The following is a 17,414-nucleotide window of genomic DNA, read 5'->3' as shown; positions in this document are numbered from 1 at the left end:
TACAATATAAAAAAGCTTATTGTCAATACATAGAGGTATATTATTCTACTCTTATAATTTTAAAAAATATTAGAAACGACAACAATTAAGTGTTATATTAAAGTCTTTTCTATATTCAAAGAAATTAGTTAATATGTATTTTAAGAATATATGATAAATTTAATCTTTATAAAAAAATTTAAATATTTTTATTTAATAAATATAAAATAAATATATTAAAAATTTAAATTTTTTATATTTTAAATACAAACTTTTTTTACAATTTTAACATGTATTTTTAAGACACAATATAAATAAATTCTAAAAAAATATTGAAAATTTTTTTGTAGTATAAAACTTTATGAGCAATAAGAGACAAAAATTTAGCAGAATGGTGATGATGTTACGTAGTACCGAAATTTATGAAGTGTCACGGTGCAATTTGATGTTGCTGGTGCAGAGAAATTTCTGGGTTCCAACTCATTGTCTGTGAAAACTGAAAAGCACAGCACAAAATAATAATCATGGAGTGCGCAGACATTATTTATCTTTTGAAAAAAAAACATCTATGAATTATCAGAGAATTCAAATTCGTCATGATGATGAATGGGTTGATAACGATTAAATGTACGCAAGTTGAATTTTGTACTGTATGTATAAAATCACAATTTTGACGTCACTTAAGTGTGTTTATATTATTGTTTGCAAATGGATGTTTGTATAAAATTGATTTTATAAAAGTAATTTTGATTAAAAATGAGTTAGTATTAATATAGTTTATATTTGGTAATTTTTATTCAAAATAGATTATAAAAAAAGACATGATGTTTCGATTACATTATTCAAAATCATTTTTAGATAAAAAATTACAGAAGAGGACATGAATTTAAATAATTATTTTATGTTATCTTATAATTTTATTTTAATTATTTAAATAAATTTTAATATTTTTTTAATATTCTCAGTATTCTTTAGTACTCTAATAGGATTAATAAAATCATAATACAAAGTAAAAAAAATATTCCATGCAAAAAAGAAATAACAATAAAATTAAAAAACTCAAAAAAATAGAAATTTTATAAAAAATAATAATATGCATAAGAGAATATTAAAAAAAATATTATAAAAAAATAATAAATATATGAATAATAAAGAATATAATTGATACATAGAACGAAAAAACTAAAATTTTTAATTTTTAGTAAACGTAGGTTGAGAACGGAAATCACTTTTATATTTATAGAATAAAAATGTTGTTAAACATAAAAATAAAATGTTTAAAAAATTCAAACAAACTTTTTTTTCTCTCGCTCAAGCATATTATTATTTTATTTAAATTTAAATAATTGAATCATCAAAAGTCAACCACTATATATATATATATATATATATATATATATATATATATATATTACTTTTTCCGGTAAATAGAGGGTTGTTCATGAATTAATGGAGTAATTGTTTGTCTTTTTTCTTTTCATTATCTCTAGTTCAATGATGTGGCAAAAATACATAATTTCGATTTGTATAATTTTTTCATTCTTGTTATTTTTATGATAGACACTATTTTAATTTTAATTTTTTTAACAATTAACACATATTTTATTTTTTTATTTAAAAAATAATTTAAATATATAACTAATTAATAATAACTATATTTTTATGTAAGTGTCGAATATTTTGTGTATAAATAATGTTATTTATTTTCATATACCAATTGTGGGCCATTTTGTAGAGCTTATGAAAGTGTATAAATCAACAAAATACGACTTATTAGGCCCACTAGAAAGTATTTAATGGGCCAACTCATAGAAGATAGAAATAAGCAATGAAAAATATCCAAAGGAGTGAAGGTTCCGAAAAAAAGAAAGAAAGAAGGAAAACTGAAAATGTGTTGAGAGTTTTAATTTATTTTAAATAGAAAAATAAGGTTTTAAATTTTTTATATTTTTATTTTTTTAAAAAATAACATACATATTTAAGTTTTTTCTCATTTTAGTATTAGAAGGATAATTAAAAAGATGAATTAGAATTCTTAATCATAATTCAACAAAATAAATACAAAAAAAAAATTTTAGTTTAGGTTACTCTTTCTACTCTCCTCTTCTAAAGAGCATATGGGAAACTAGACAAAGAAGATAAGTAGTGATATTTTAAGATAAAAAAAAGATTGAAAATACTGCACGAATTATATCTTTATTTTAGGTGTATAGATCCCTTTAATTTCAATGAATACCCCACCCGATTCCTGACAATTACCTCGAAAGGACTACGAGTCCCCAAAAAAAACATTCAATCTGGTCCCTAATCTTTTTATTAAGGGTCTCGTTATCTTTCGAAGTAATTGTCATGAGCCGTTTAGGATTTTTTTTTTCCTTTAATTTCTTTCCCTTGAAATAAATTCTTTTTTTTTTTCACTAACATCAAAATTGGTGATAATTTTTCTTTTACAGATAATATGATGAGAACAATATTGTGATGATAGTGTGGCATAAAACTTTACCCACATGTCCAAAATAAAAATTCCGAAATGGGTCCTCTGATCTCTTTTGCCTAAGTATAAGCCATGGTCCATGGCCTTCTCTTCTTCCTTTTTATTCTTACACTCTTGGCACTGAAAATGACATCAAAGACAAGACATGAAACTCTTTGGACTCGAGCATATGTTTTGTAGCAACATTTTATTATCCCATTTAGTTCCATGCATCTATCTCTCTCTTTCTAAAATTTATAAAAAAAAGGGGATGATGTACTATCAATACAAAATCATTAGTAATTCACATGGAACAATAATAATTACTTAGCTTCATCATCATAATATATATAAGCTAGTTGTTGTTGTAGTAGTAGTACTACTACTATTTTTTTAGTGACAAGGAAATTAATTAGTGATTAGTCAATTAATTAATTGATTAACATTTGAGAAGGGTTAATTCTACTCTTGATGACTCCTTTTGATGTTCCTTTTCCCAATTTGGCCTTCCAAGGGTGAATTCAAGATCAAGCATCAACTCATCAGAACTTGACAATGAAGTAGAATCCAACTTATTCTCCTTCATGCAATTAGACATGCCCCCACAATTGTGCTCTTCCACCTATTTAACATAATATCTATATATTAGTTTAATAATCAATATTTATATATGTCCAATTTTATATCATCACACATAAAATATCTAGTTAAGAATTCCCTCCAATATGAAATTATCATTTATCTCTAAAATTTCAATTTTTCACAAAAATAACTTTCTAGTTAAGTAAAATTGGGTAACATTATTTTCTAATTAATATATAGTAACTTTATATAACCCATTTTGACAATCCTATTATCCAAAACAGTTTTTTGTTTATTATCACTTCAACATTTTTGAATTACTTTTTAATTTATATACACATTTAATTAAAATTGAATAATAATTAAGAGTAAAGTATATTTTTTGTCCCTAAAATTTGACAAAAGTTTAAAAAATACCCTTAAGTTTTATTTTATTTTAATTTTATCCCAAAAATTTTTGATTTGTATCAAATATACCTCTAATGACTAATTTTTCAACAAATTTAAGACCGATTCAACAATAATTTCATAAGAACAACCTCTCAACACAAGCAAATCAAGCATAATTTTCATGCATTATTGTTAGATTGGTCTTAATTTTTTTAAAATTTCAGCCGTCGAGGATATATTTCATGCAAATCGAAAACTTTTGGGACAAAATTAAAACAAAATAAAACTTAGGGGTATTTTTAAAACTTTTGCCAAACTTCAAAGACAAAAAATATACTTTACCCATTAATTAATGATATAAGAAAGAGTAATAATATATAGCATTATTTTTTTATTTAACATTTATCATCAAATATATATATATATAATAATAATTAAAATAAAAAATAACACATGTAATGAAAGGTATAGCAACACTAGAAGCCACATGAAAGGTCCAGTTTCTGACCCAATTTGTCTCAACTTACCATGGTTTCATATCCCTTTGTATGAGAATCCGTCAAACCAAGTTGGGGTTTTTGTCTACTATTGTTTGTATTTGCCTCCATTATTGATGATTGCCATGACCTGATTTTAGTTCATAACATTATTATTAGTATTAGACTATTAGTGTACATAGTAAAACTTGTTATAAACCAACAAATCAAACTGTTACTCCAATTTAGCACTCAATTCATCAGATAATTAGGTAACCAAATTAAAGCAATACTCCAAGTGATTCAAAATTATCCAAATCTGTATGTGTAGTATAATTAAATGGCATCGCTAACACTTTATTATAGATAGGTTTTTAATGGTTAAATATAGTAGCAATAATTATAGAGGTCAACATCTAAATAATGTTAGCATCAATTTCCCAAAATATTACTATGGAGTAGCCCCACATATGAAATAATACAAAATAAAACTTTTATTGGGAAGAAAAACAATATGTTAAAATTTTTAATGGAATATTAATATATGTTAGAAAATCAAATTAAATTATGCTAAGCAAGTGAATGCAAAACATGAATTTATCCAATATAATGTCCTTCATTCATATTTCATAGCCTGCATGGAGGATGTTTACTAATAATTCCTCTAAAAAAATTAACGAGTAAATAAACCAAACACAATCCTTGGCAATGAAATTATAAATTTATTAGGGTAAAGTATATTTTTGTCTCTAAAAATATTTTTAAATTTTAGTTTATTTCAATTTTATCCCAAAAATTCTCAAATTGCATCAAATATATCCATGTCGACTAATTTAAAAAAAAATAAAACCAATTCAACAACAATTTCATAAGAATAACTCTCAATACAAACAAATCAAGCATAATTTTCATGTATTATTGTTAGATTGGACTTAATTTTTTTGAAAATTTAGCCACCGAAAATATATTTGATGCAAATCGAAAAATTTTGAAATAAAATTTGAACAAAATAAAACTTAAAAATATTTTAAAAATTTTTGCTAAATTTTAAGGATAAAAAATATATTTTATCTAATATATTAAAATAAAAAAGGAAAATAATTGTACTAATAAAATAACACATTGAGATTTGGATCAATTGTTAGACTTTTTTGATAGACACATTGGGATCAATACATTGACGATCAAATGTAAAAAAGCATCATTAGGGCTCACATATAGAAAATGACCACCCACAAACCTATGGGGAGAAAAATTAAATAAAATTAAATTAAAACCCTAGGTTATTGCACGTCAAAATCTATGTATTGGTAGAGTTTCTCGTCATTAATTTTGGAGTTTGAACTTTGAACCCCGAAATCAAAAAGATAAGAACAAAGGCAAATTAAACTTAAGTTGAAAACAAACACTAGTATTAAAGGGAAGAAAAAACCAAACACGAGGCATTTGTGAATATTTGTGCATGTATACTATATAGTTGAACCTAGCTAGCTATGCTACTACCTTTTATTTTATTTTAAACTACTAGCGGTAATTCACTTGCTAGAGTTTTATATACTTTTATGTTCACATTAATTTATTTGTAAAGTCAACATGGACCAAATTAAAGAGGCAATCAAGGATGAGAAATCGTTATTAATTAGATGCTTAACAAAAAGTGATGAATAATAATGTTCTCTAGTTTTGTTTTACTACACTTAGAATGTTTGTCCTGCCAAGCATTATTGGAGTTATTTGCACATACATCTTAAAAATAAAATCAAAGGCATACATATGGGAAAAATTTATGTATTTTTATGTAATAGCAATATGAAAAAAATTACACAAATATTAAATCAAATATTATATATTGAGTGAGTAAAAGTTGTTAATTTTTACGTTTATTATTTTTTTCAAAGACTTTAATTTTGATATACTGACAGTATAAGATATTTTATACAATCGTGCAAGTATAACCGTTTTTTTAGAAAGTAGTTATTTTTACTAATATTACGTTATGTGATTGAATACACGTATAAAATGATTTTACAATGACAGTACATCAAAATTAATTTTTTTTAAATTTTTTTTTCCTTTTCTAAAGAGGAAAACATGATATTATATAAGTTTATAAAATATAAATACACATTTTATTTAGGCGTGCATAACATTATTTTTGAAAAACAAAATAGGCAAACAAGATATTAATTATTATTCACCTTTGGGAATAATTTTGTGGTGGATGTGGTAAATTATTTGGTCTATCATCATGAGAAGCTGAAACTCCATTATTGGCATGCAAATGAGCAACATTATTAATCCTTGGCATTGGGATTAAACCCATATCTGTCTGGCCATGACCTGAAAATTTTTCCATCAACATTAAAAGCCAATGCACTTGCTTTATCAGACACATACAAATTAAAGCTTATCAATAATTCACATGAGAACTAATTGAAGTGCCAGTCCTATAATATATATGTCCCTTCCAAAACCACCTTTTGTTTTTAAGGGGAAACACTACTATATAGTACTATGCTACTTATCTAGAGAGGGGTAAAAAAATCATGGAGTTTCTCTGCCACACTAAAGATCACAAGCAAAGAGAATAACAATAATGATAGTATTGGAAGATATGAAGAAAATATTTTATATATGGGGTCCCTTTGAGAAGGATCACACACAAATTCATGAAATTATACCTGTGCTTTTGTCAGTGCTCTTCACTGTTCTATACATCTACAAGATCACAGCAAATTAAAATAATAATTAAAATAATGATTTAACTTGTATTTATTATCAAGTAAAAAAAATTATACACTTCTTTAATTAATATATCAATCATGTTAAGTGTACATTACAATCAAATCGGCCACCAAAATCAACTACTAAAATAGAATGTACATTCGAATATAAAAAATACATTAAAAATAAGTTAAATTATGCATATTTATATACAAATATATAAATATATGGTAATTAATTTTTAGTAGTCAATAATTTTAATGTGTAAATAATATTTTTATTAATATATATAGTATATCAACCAAATTATTTTACTTAATTATTTTTTATTTTAAAAAAAGGTTCAAATATAAAGATAAATATATTAATTAATTAATTAATTAAGAGGGATAAATCATAATTAAAATTTAAAAATAAAATAATATATAAAAATAAAAAGTTAAAATATGATCATTTATGTACTTTTTTATTCGTTTAACTTTTTGAGACAAAAAATTTTATGACATAATATCAAAGTTTTTATACTTGAAAGTTCTAGAATTTAATCTTTTGTTAATCTCCAAATAAAAAAATCTATATAAAATTTACACAAACTAAAAAAAATTCATATACAAAGATATATATCATAGATATAATTATTCAAGTAAATATTTTATCAAATTAAATTAAAAAAAAGTAATATATGAGAAGAAATAAAAAGTTTCCAGAGGGCTAATATTATTAGATTTCCCATCTAGATACCCTTTTGTCCTTAGTCCTTGTTTCTATACCTTGCCCACTACTGGAGGCAACTAACCAAAACAACAAACAATATAGTCCCTTTTTCTTTTCAATTTTCATTTGTGTCTAAATTTGAAAATCAAAAAGAGGAAAAATACGGATACATAGCTCATCATCATAATAAGAAAGAAAGAAAGAAAAAGAAAAACAATGGAGACAATGGAGATATGGGAATAGTGAAGGCCACACATATATATATATACCTGTAAGTGACTTTTGACGTGTGCTAGGGTTAGATCCTTAACATTCATTAACTCTAAAACTGACTTTGGTGTTGCCCCTGCAATAATATAATGTTGACATCACAAACCCCCTCAAAAAGTTTCATCTTATATATGGATAGAACTAATAACCTTATTAACATCAAAGATGAAACTATATCATTATTTTTTTTCTTTTATCTAGTACATCTGTAAATCAAGTATATATTGATCTAAAAACGTATTATTATTATTATTATTATATTTTTTTGCCATATTTATAATAAGAAGAAAAAAAAGAGATTATATATAAGAGAAATGAAAATGAATTAGCTAGACACTCTCATCATCATATTAATAATTACTTTAATTACTTATCCAATATTTTTTCCATTTCTCAAAGTTAAAATTTAGTAGATCGTGTGTAAAATTTATCAATGATAACATGGCATCATTTTTTCCCCACAAATAATAATAATAATAATAAGAATAATAATAATGAAATTATTACTTACTTTCATGGCCACCAAGGAGTTGAACAGCATGAACAAAATGGGCATGGAGGGTTGTTGTCCATCTCATCCTAGGTGCTCTCACGCTCCTCTTGACTCCATTAATGACCCTGGAGCTTCTCTTGAACTCGCGGCCATAGATTTGAGGTTGGAAATGGTGGTGATTATTGAAGCTTCTAGAAAGTCCTTGATGATGATGATGGTAATTATTCAAATCTAAGGTCAATGTAGGTTGATGATGAAGAAGGTTGTTGTTTTCATGGCTTAAGTCACTTGCACTTCCACAACTACTACCACCTGAATCTGAAGTAGTTGAACTAGTACTTATATCATTGTAAACAATTTTCTTCCTACTACTTAGGAACATGTTCATGTTCATGTTCATGTTCATGTTGTTGTTGTTGTTGAGGTTGTTGTTTTCGGAATCTGAGACACTAACACATGGAGGGCTTATGTTTAAGGACAAATCTGGTCCTTGAAATTTAGGGGGTGATGATGCTAACAAGGTTTGCATTATTGATGGAAGAGAATTTGTCAACATGAAGAATAATTCAAGATGCTAATAGATTTATAGATAGAAAAAAAAAAGAGAGAGAATAATAATAATAGAGAGAAAGATCTCTACTTGCTAGGTTTGTTAGAGAACTAATAAGTGTATATATATATGAAGTGGTAATAATTATATATAGAGATATAAATTAAACAACACAAATTAAAAGAAGAAATAAAAAAGGGGATGAGAGAAAGAGAGAGAGAGAGAGTAGTTAATTTAATTAATTAATTAATAGGAATTAAAAAAGTAAAAATGATGGTGAAGTAAATATATTAATATAGTAAGAATGGTTGAAAGTTGAATTAATTGATTATATGATGATGAGTGAATGATGATTTGCATTGGTTTTGGAGAGAAAAAGATAGGCTTTTTAAGGATTCAAGTGAGTCTACATATATAGGGTTGAAACTTGAAAGAAAGAAAGAAGTGCATAAATGAATTAAAGCATGTTAATAAAGAGGAAGAGGGAGTAGTAGTGAAAAAGGGTAGTGAGTTTATTTATGGAAGGTGAAGGATTAGTGTTGAAAGTAGCATGTATGAATGCAGAGATAGAGAAAGAAGAAAGAGAAAGAGAAAGAGAAAGATAATGGAGTGAGAGAAAAGGAGAGGCTCTTGCCTTAAGGTCCATTTTCCCTTATCTGTAATATAGTACACTGCAGGTGTAATTTAATTCCAAGATTTTTTGTTTCATACTTCTAGATTTAGTAGTAGTAAACTACAGTACCCCTTCTCATAAAAAAACAAATTATTATATATTATGTATATAAGAAAATAATTTCTCAAAATCACAATATATTATTATTATTATTATTATTATTATTATTATTATTATTATTATTATTATTATTATTATTATTACGCTAAATCAATTGGACGGAATTAGTTCTCTTCTACACGGGATGCATAGGGATAACGGCGCACAGTCAGACTGAGGCAGTATCGGCGTGGGATACAGTGGCTAAACGACGGTGTTATGATGCGTCGGGATGACTGTCTCCAGCACTAACAGCGAGTTTTGAGCGTAGATCGAAGATCGGAAGATTATGGTAAAATTAAAAGTAATTGTACGTAATGTGAATATATTTAATTGCTAATTGCTAATTTTTTAAATTTTAAAATTTAAAATTAAATAATTAAAAATCTGATTAACTTTTAATTTATTTTCTTTTTTAAATTTATGGTTTACATTATTTACAATCATCATTGTTTTTCTATAATTTCTTTTATTATTGTTGTTGTTTATAAAATTATTATTTTAAATCTCAATAAACAATTTTATCCTCATGTTTTTGTTAAGGAATACAATTGGGAATTTACTCCAAACTTAACATTTTATATCAAGGAGTGCATATAGATGATGAACTAAAAAAATTGAGATCTAAAATTTTGCATTATCTTATATATAACATTTCACACATCTTATTTAATTTAATTTGACTCATACTAATTGAGATCTAATATATAAAATAGTTACCAATATAAGTGACTAGGATAGAAAAAACAAGTTGACCTTATTAATTTTATTTAAGACAAGCGATTAATTTTATTTATTTTTATTTTTATTTTACTAATTTTATTGAAAGTAAAGGAAATTTTAATATTATAATTTTGAGTGCATTAAATTGAAAAATGAGAGTGCAGCTAGGTAGCAGAAAGATATAAATGGTTGCTGCAAGGACTATGGTTGGAATTGGAGAATAAAGCCAAAAAGGGTACTATTCAATGGAATATTGGGATGGGAATTGAGTTTCTATGGTTTAATGTTGATGGATTGTGACCCATTAAAATTCCCTGCCCTCTTTTTGTTCCTATTCTTCTCCTTTTTAAAAAAATTTAATTAATTAAATGTATTTTTCTTGAATTGGAATATTCTCTCCATTTGTATTTATGAAGGAGGATTGAGTGGCAGGGCCAAAATATCCCTGTTCTAAACCCTGATCATGACCCTCACCCTCTCCATTAATCACACTTCATCAACCTTCTCTTAATAAACATATAGCTCTGGAATACCTTGACCAATGTCCATTTTAGTACATAACCACCAAGGACTATTCCTATATATATAGCCATCAAATATAGTTTTTGTTTTGTATAATTATTTATATATTTTTTTATCAACATACATCTTTAAATAGTAGTTACATAATATGATGTCAGAATTTTTATAACCAAATAATTTAATATTTAAAAAGAATAAATTTTAATATAAGATAAACAAAAATAAAAAAATATTTATATATTTATAAAAATAAATTTTTACGTGAGAGAATGTATTAAAGATATAATTATTTATATATTTCTTTTAATTAATTTAAATTTTTTGAATAAGCGATTTTATGATAATTTTGTTTTAAGTAGTAGAATTTTTTGGTAAAAGGAAAAATTTTGCATTAACCTCATTAATGAATGTAGTATTTTCCAACGTCATCACAAATTAAGAGATATATAGTACCATTATTCTTCTAGAAATAGTAATATGGAAATATCTTGTTCTAATTTTATTTACAGTTTTGTTAATGACTAGCAGTAACAAGAAAAGACAAATTTTCATTTTTTTTTCCCGAAATTTTCAAAACTTTAATTTTTTTGCTATATACTATTTCTTAAACTGGCCTAGCGACTCTAACGGGTAAACTGTTGTGTTTATGTCGCCGCATTTATATTTTTCTATTTTAGAGACAATAATATTACTACTATATTAGGGCCGTTTAATATAATTTTATTTGCTAATGAGTTATAGTTCAAATGACATAATCTTCCCGTATTCAATTAGAAGTTGTGGGTCTGAGTCTTCTATTTTTGGCAAAATATATATAATTTTATTTTTGTAATGTAAGAGAAAACAAATTATAAGTGTTCTTTAGGTGATTAGGATTATTACCTCTCTTAATAGTAGAACACAAACACGAGATTATGATAAATTTATTTGTTCTGCGTTGGTATCTCTACAGGATTTAAATTATTTGAAAAGAGACTTTAATACTCAAAATTGAATGAGAATAGTTGAGACGTCAAATAATGGATAAAAATATTAATTAATTTATCTTATCTTTCTTGATTTTTTACGGTTATATATTCCATTGAGAAGAAACGGTCAAATAGTAATGTGAAAACCTCTCTCAGCTAAAAGTCAAAATATAATTCATGACACAAACACAGAGAGGCTAGCTAGTCATTTTCCGTTAGACCAAATCTCCATTAATATTTAATACTCCTTTTTTTTCTTTTTTTTTCCCTTGCCGTGCAATTGTACTTAATTAAGAAATTCTAATAAATTATATCTTTAAATTAAATTAATAAATAGCCGAAGATTTAATCACCCCTAGTGGTCAAGTCCAACTCTAACTAATCATTTTTTTTGAACAAAAAAACTTTTATATCTAGTTTTCATTTTCAACTAGAAAATTATTGAAGAGATATTTTAAAAAAATAAAAATGTATGTATCACCAGAGTTTTTATAAAATTCTTTTGAGAGAGACCAAATATTCTCGTTACATATATAATTATTATTTTCAGGACAAATATAACTATTGAAGAGAATCATACGTGCGTATGGTATGTTATATATAGTGGCCAATAGAGGTGGAGCTGTACACGTGGAAATTAAAAACCATCCCAACTATAAGATGATTTTCCAAACCTATGCATCTCTATGTTTTTTTTTTCAAAACTTATTATTTTATAGAGTAAAATGACAAATAAATTTTTAAAATAATATATGTGAACACATTATTTTTAAATTAATTTATTATAATTAAGATAAAAAAATTTACTTTAAATTAATTTATTCATGTTCGTTATGTTAATATTTTATTTTTTTTAAAGATTAATATGTCTGAAATGTAAGTCTTCAAAAATTTATTTATTATTTTACTCTATTTTATATAATTGTTTATTTGCTCTTAGTTAAACAATCATGTTTCCCAAAAATTTCATTTTTACCATCCGTGAACAATATATAATACTGCTCTATATATAATCCTAATAAATAAACACACACCCTCTTCCCATGACAATAACTTTGATGGAATCCAGTCAAATTATACAAAAAGTATGTTGATGAAGTAATATATTATCATAATTTGAACTAACTATGATATTAGGATACTGATATTTATATGGGACATTATATGATATAACATGGATATACGGATATATTAATTTTAAATTATTGTTAGACTCGGATAATATATAAAAGAAGAAAAATTAAAAAAAAATTAGAATGATATTTTAATATTTTATTAATATTAAAATAAAAAAGATAATTATTTTTAATTATATAAGATATTTTAGATTTTTTTGTATTAATAATATATACATACTATTACTAAGAATAAAGTTAAATGCTACATCAATACATAATCATATTTAAATGTGTTTAAATATATCTAAATAAATACTTTTTCATAAATATATAATTAAATAAAAAATACATGTATTAAATAAATATCAATTAAACATCATGTCTGAAATATGTCTAACACATAAATACAAAAACTAAAAAAATTATCTCATAGCTTTAATTTGAACACTTTATATGCTTTCTTTCAAGTGACACTTTGAATACAATTAATATTATACAGCTCAATTATTCTATCCTAGAATAATAATTCTATCTTCTGAATAGTAGTACTACTTATTTATTCAAATTGATACTTAATTGTATAGTAGTAGTAGGTACATATATAGTGTGGGTTATTGTGAAAAAGGAAAATAATAAAGTGCAAGTGGGAATTGGTAGAAGTAGGTGTTGTGTTAGTTGTTTGTTCCTCTCAGGTTCCAAGGTGTTATAACGTTAAGAATTTCAACGCTAGCTATTTGTCTAATTAGTAGGATTGTTATTAGGGGGGACAAATAATAAACAAAAATAATCAATAATTACCAACGAAAAATTAGCACATAAAAATATTTAAAATTAAAATACACCTGCAAAATCTACATTAATTTATTATTGACTAATTTTATTGATTTTCTATCGTTATCATTCTTGTCTAATTATATATATATATATGTAGGGGTGTAAATAATTATGATATTCCAATATTCTCTCTCCGTGTTCAAATATTCCATGTCTTACTCTTACGTCCATTTTGACTCCCCATACTCTAAGCAATGAAAAACCCACTTCACCTGTCGTCTACTCATTTATTTCCAACCCCAATTGCATATATATCTTATATTATACACTCTCCCTTAAAATAAGTTAATCCATTGTTTTTATGGTATACTATAAAATTGTATTATATTAAATAATTGGAAGAGTTTTAAGTGTATTGAGAACACTAATGTTTCAATTGTTTTAATCGTTAATTTGAATTATAAAAAATATATATAATATATATTAATTAAAATTAACGGTTAAAATAAATAACTAGAATACCAGTATTCCTAATACACTTAGAAAATTTTCCTAAATAATTATCTATCATCTTTCTAAGATTAGGGTATATTATTTTATTTTACTATTTTAAAAAAGGAACATTGACAAGAGACTTAGAAAATTACCTACCATTAAAGTCTCCTATATATATTAATAATGAGAATCTAACTCATATATATCAATCAAATTAAAGAAAAATTGAACATGTTTTTTTTGTGTACTCTTCTAAATGAAATTAAGTCTCATTATTCAATTAAAAAAACTAGTATAAAAAGTTTTACTATATAAAGAAAATGAGAAATGATGAATACTCTCCTAATTTCTAGACATAAAAAAATAGATTTATTTTGTTGTTGTCTATTTATTACTTTATTCAAAACCACAAAAATCTAATGAGTTTTTTAGAAATTAGCAAATTATTTAGCATGATCATTTAGAATATATAATTGTATAAAACATACCAAAACTTGTAAAATAAAATACTTATAAAAAAGTTGATGTATTGATAAAAATTTAAAAAAATTATATTATACAATCTCATCATAGAGAACTTTGGATCAATTCTTGAAGCAAGCGCCAATTAGGAGACAAACGTAACTACACCCGAACCTTTTTATCCTTGATAAATAAAATAAATAAAATTCAAAACGAATTAGCAAAAAAACAAAAAAAAAAGATAAAGATATTTAATAAAAATTTAATTTTCATTCACTATTAGCATGAAAGAATTTACATAAATATATATTAAAAAAATAACTAATTTTTGAAATAATTATTTAAAAATTATCTAAATATATGAATCTATTTAAATGATAGTAAAAGAATTAAATTACATATATTGGAATACGACCAATTTGGCAATGGCATTACCATATTCCTCGGCGTCAACATGGGTTCCCTCACGTGACTTATGGGCGTGACCATGTCTAGGTCATAATACTCTAACTTTTCTTTGTTCTCTTCTTTTGTTCTCATTTATATTCTCTTGTCCCTATGACTATACAATATCATTTTTCTTATGCTCATGGCTATAATATTTTAATAAAAACATTATATTATAACATTGTGCATTTATGGCGTATTGTATGTTTCAATTATGCTCGTTACCCCATTCCTTAATCCTCCTAACCCGTTCTTATTTTGTTTTTATGTATATGTTGATTAATAATGTGACAACAAGATCATAGCTTAGCCACATTATCTTAATAATTAATTAAATAATAAAACCAACCCATTTGTTAATAGATTCCGAAGCCATGGTCAGCGCCTGATGCGCTCTAGATTCTCCGGGAAATGTAACTTTGCTTTTCTTTATTTATACTATCTTAATTAATTATATATAGTTAATTAAATTCATTAATTATATTTGTGTTATGAACAATTTTCAACAATAAGCTTGTGATCAGGGGGAATATCCGGTCAACATGTCGTTCTATGGAGAGATAAATATTCCATGTGTTTGTCTTACATACAAGACCCAACCCCTCTTGCTCTTTTCTTCTTATTCTTCTAATTAATTATTTAATTAAAACAACTTGCCACTAATTACCTTATAATTAACTTTACGTTACAATAAGCAACAACTATATTTTTGGTTTATGCATGTAGGACTCAATTTTGTGTATATTAAAATTAATTATTAAAGTTCATTAATAGTATAAAATATATATTAAAATATAAATATATATTAAAATTAAATTAAATCATATATATATATATAAATTATATTAATAATTAATTTTAATATATGAATAACATTTTTAATTTTACATTGATGCACTCCAATAATTCAGTTACTTTGTTTATATAACTATTTAATTAAATAGAAAATAGACAAATATAATAAAATTTACTAATGCAATAATATATAATTAGATTCATGAAGAAAATCAAGTATTTTTTCTTTAACTCTAAAAATACATAAATATTATTCTTTTCACCTTTTCGATTTGAATATTAATAAGATTTGTTGAACATGCATGTATGATTGAGCAGTAAATAAAAGTGCAATTGAAGCAAGAAAAGACATGGTGTTACATATTGCATTGTATAAGGTATAGTTAAATTAATTACTATTTATCTCATTGACCTTGTGATGCTTATGTTTCACTATATTTGGCCAACCTGACTCATATGCATATCAGATCCAAGTTTCATTCATTTGTATCTCCACCAAGCAAGACATGTGATGAGGTGGTGCACCACTGGCTACCCCAACTTCATCATCAAATTTAATTCCATCAAGACAAAAAAAAGGGATTTAACTAAGTGAATATATATATATATATATATATATATATATATATATATATATATATATATATATATATATATATATTGTCGTACAAAATTTGAATTTGATGTCTATTGTTGATGTGAATAATTATAGAAAAATAATTTTTAGTTAGTTACTATTTAATTAATTTTTGTTTTGTAAAATTATTTTTGTAATTTTATTTTTTTTTGGAAGGTTTAAGATTTAGAGTTGAGAACTTGAGATTTATAGTTTAATTAGAATTTAAAAATTAAAGTTTATAATTTATAATTTATAATTTAAAATAAAAAAATAATTTAAAAAATTTATCGATATTAGTTAAAAAAGTCGATTCCTAGTTAAACTTTATTCATATAATAGTTACAACTATAATATGTGTACACTGAAATCAACTATTAAAATCAGTCACTAATATAAAATATATGTTAAAATATAAAATATATATTAAAAATGAGTTAAATAATATATACATTTATATATAAATATACGGTGACTGATTTTTGTAGTTGATTTTAATATACAAATATTATTTTTATAATAGTTATTTGGTTAACGATTTGCGTAAATATAATAAAATTTTTATAAAATTGTGTACAATAATCAAATTATTTTTAATAATTATTTTTTTCTTTAAAAAAAACTATTTATCTATTTCTTTACATTTAACCATTTAAACTTTTAGGATAATAAGTAATTTTCATGTTAATATATTAAAATACTTTTAATTGACATGAGTAGTTCTTACAATCAAACAAAATTAGAAGAATAGAGAAAAAGAAAGAACATATAGATGGTGTGTATATTATGTAAAGAGAAAAAAGATCTTGAATTTTGGATCACATGGAAGTTTGATTCTAAAAGTTGAAGAAAAATGTACAATGTGATCTTCTGAAAACAATTATACATGTGAGTTTTCATCATTCTGTTTGATTTTGCATTGATCTCTAGTGAATATTATTCTTATACTTGAGTGCCATTTCCTTTTTTTATTCAATCAAACTTCATCATGACAAAAGTTCGATTTGCCCCTTTATATTAACTTAGAGTCACATCCATGATCTAACATGCATCTGATCTCTATATATATTT

The 17,414-nt window shown here is 24.4% G+C and overlaps 1 protein-coding gene across 1 annotated transcript; it reads right to left on the bottom strand.

The window, feature by feature from the left end:
* Positions 1 to 2,729: 2,729 nt before the first annotated feature.
* On the bottom strand, positions 2,730 to 9,348 carry LOC112756201 (probable transcription factor KAN4). Its single transcript, XM_025804671.3, has 6 exons — positions 8,120 to 9,348; positions 7,608 to 7,684; positions 6,582 to 6,618; positions 6,099 to 6,240; positions 3,952 to 4,051; positions 2,730 to 3,074 (listed from the first exon to the last, which is right to left on the bottom strand). The coding sequence occupies exons 1-6, from the start codon at positions 8,655 to 8,657 to the stop codon at positions 2,892 to 2,894; spliced, it is 1,077 nt and encodes a 358-aa protein (XP_025660456.1). The 5' UTR covers positions 8,658 to 9,348; the 3' UTR covers positions 2,730 to 2,891.
* Between the last annotated feature and the right edge of the window lie 8,066 nt (positions 9,349 to 17,414).

The sequence above is a fragment of the Arachis hypogaea genome, chromosome 6 (assembly GCF_003086295.3).
Source record: "Arachis hypogaea cultivar Tifrunner chromosome 6, arahy.Tifrunner.gnm2.J5K5, whole genome shotgun sequence".
Taxonomy (NCBI): Eukaryota; Viridiplantae; Streptophyta; class Magnoliopsida; order Fabales; family Fabaceae; genus Arachis; species Arachis hypogaea.
The sequence above is the reverse complement of the archived record's forward strand: the minus strand, read 5'-3'. Positions and strand labels throughout refer to the sequence as shown.

Excerpts from the sequence above, each read along its gene's own strand:
- LOC112756201 (XM_025804671.3), bottom strand. The coding sequence starts at position 8,657 with ATGTTGACAAATTCTCTTCCATCAATAATGCAAACCTTGTTAGCATCA. Across the intron at positions 7,685-8,119 it reads ACTCCTTGGTGGCCATGAAA|GGGCAACACCAAAGTCAGTT; the intron begins GTAAGTAATAAT and ends ATATTATTGCAG. Across the intron at positions 4,052-6,098 it reads CCACAAAATTATTCCCAAAG|GTCATGGCAATCATCAATAA; the intron begins GTGAATAATAAT and ends AACTAAAATCAG.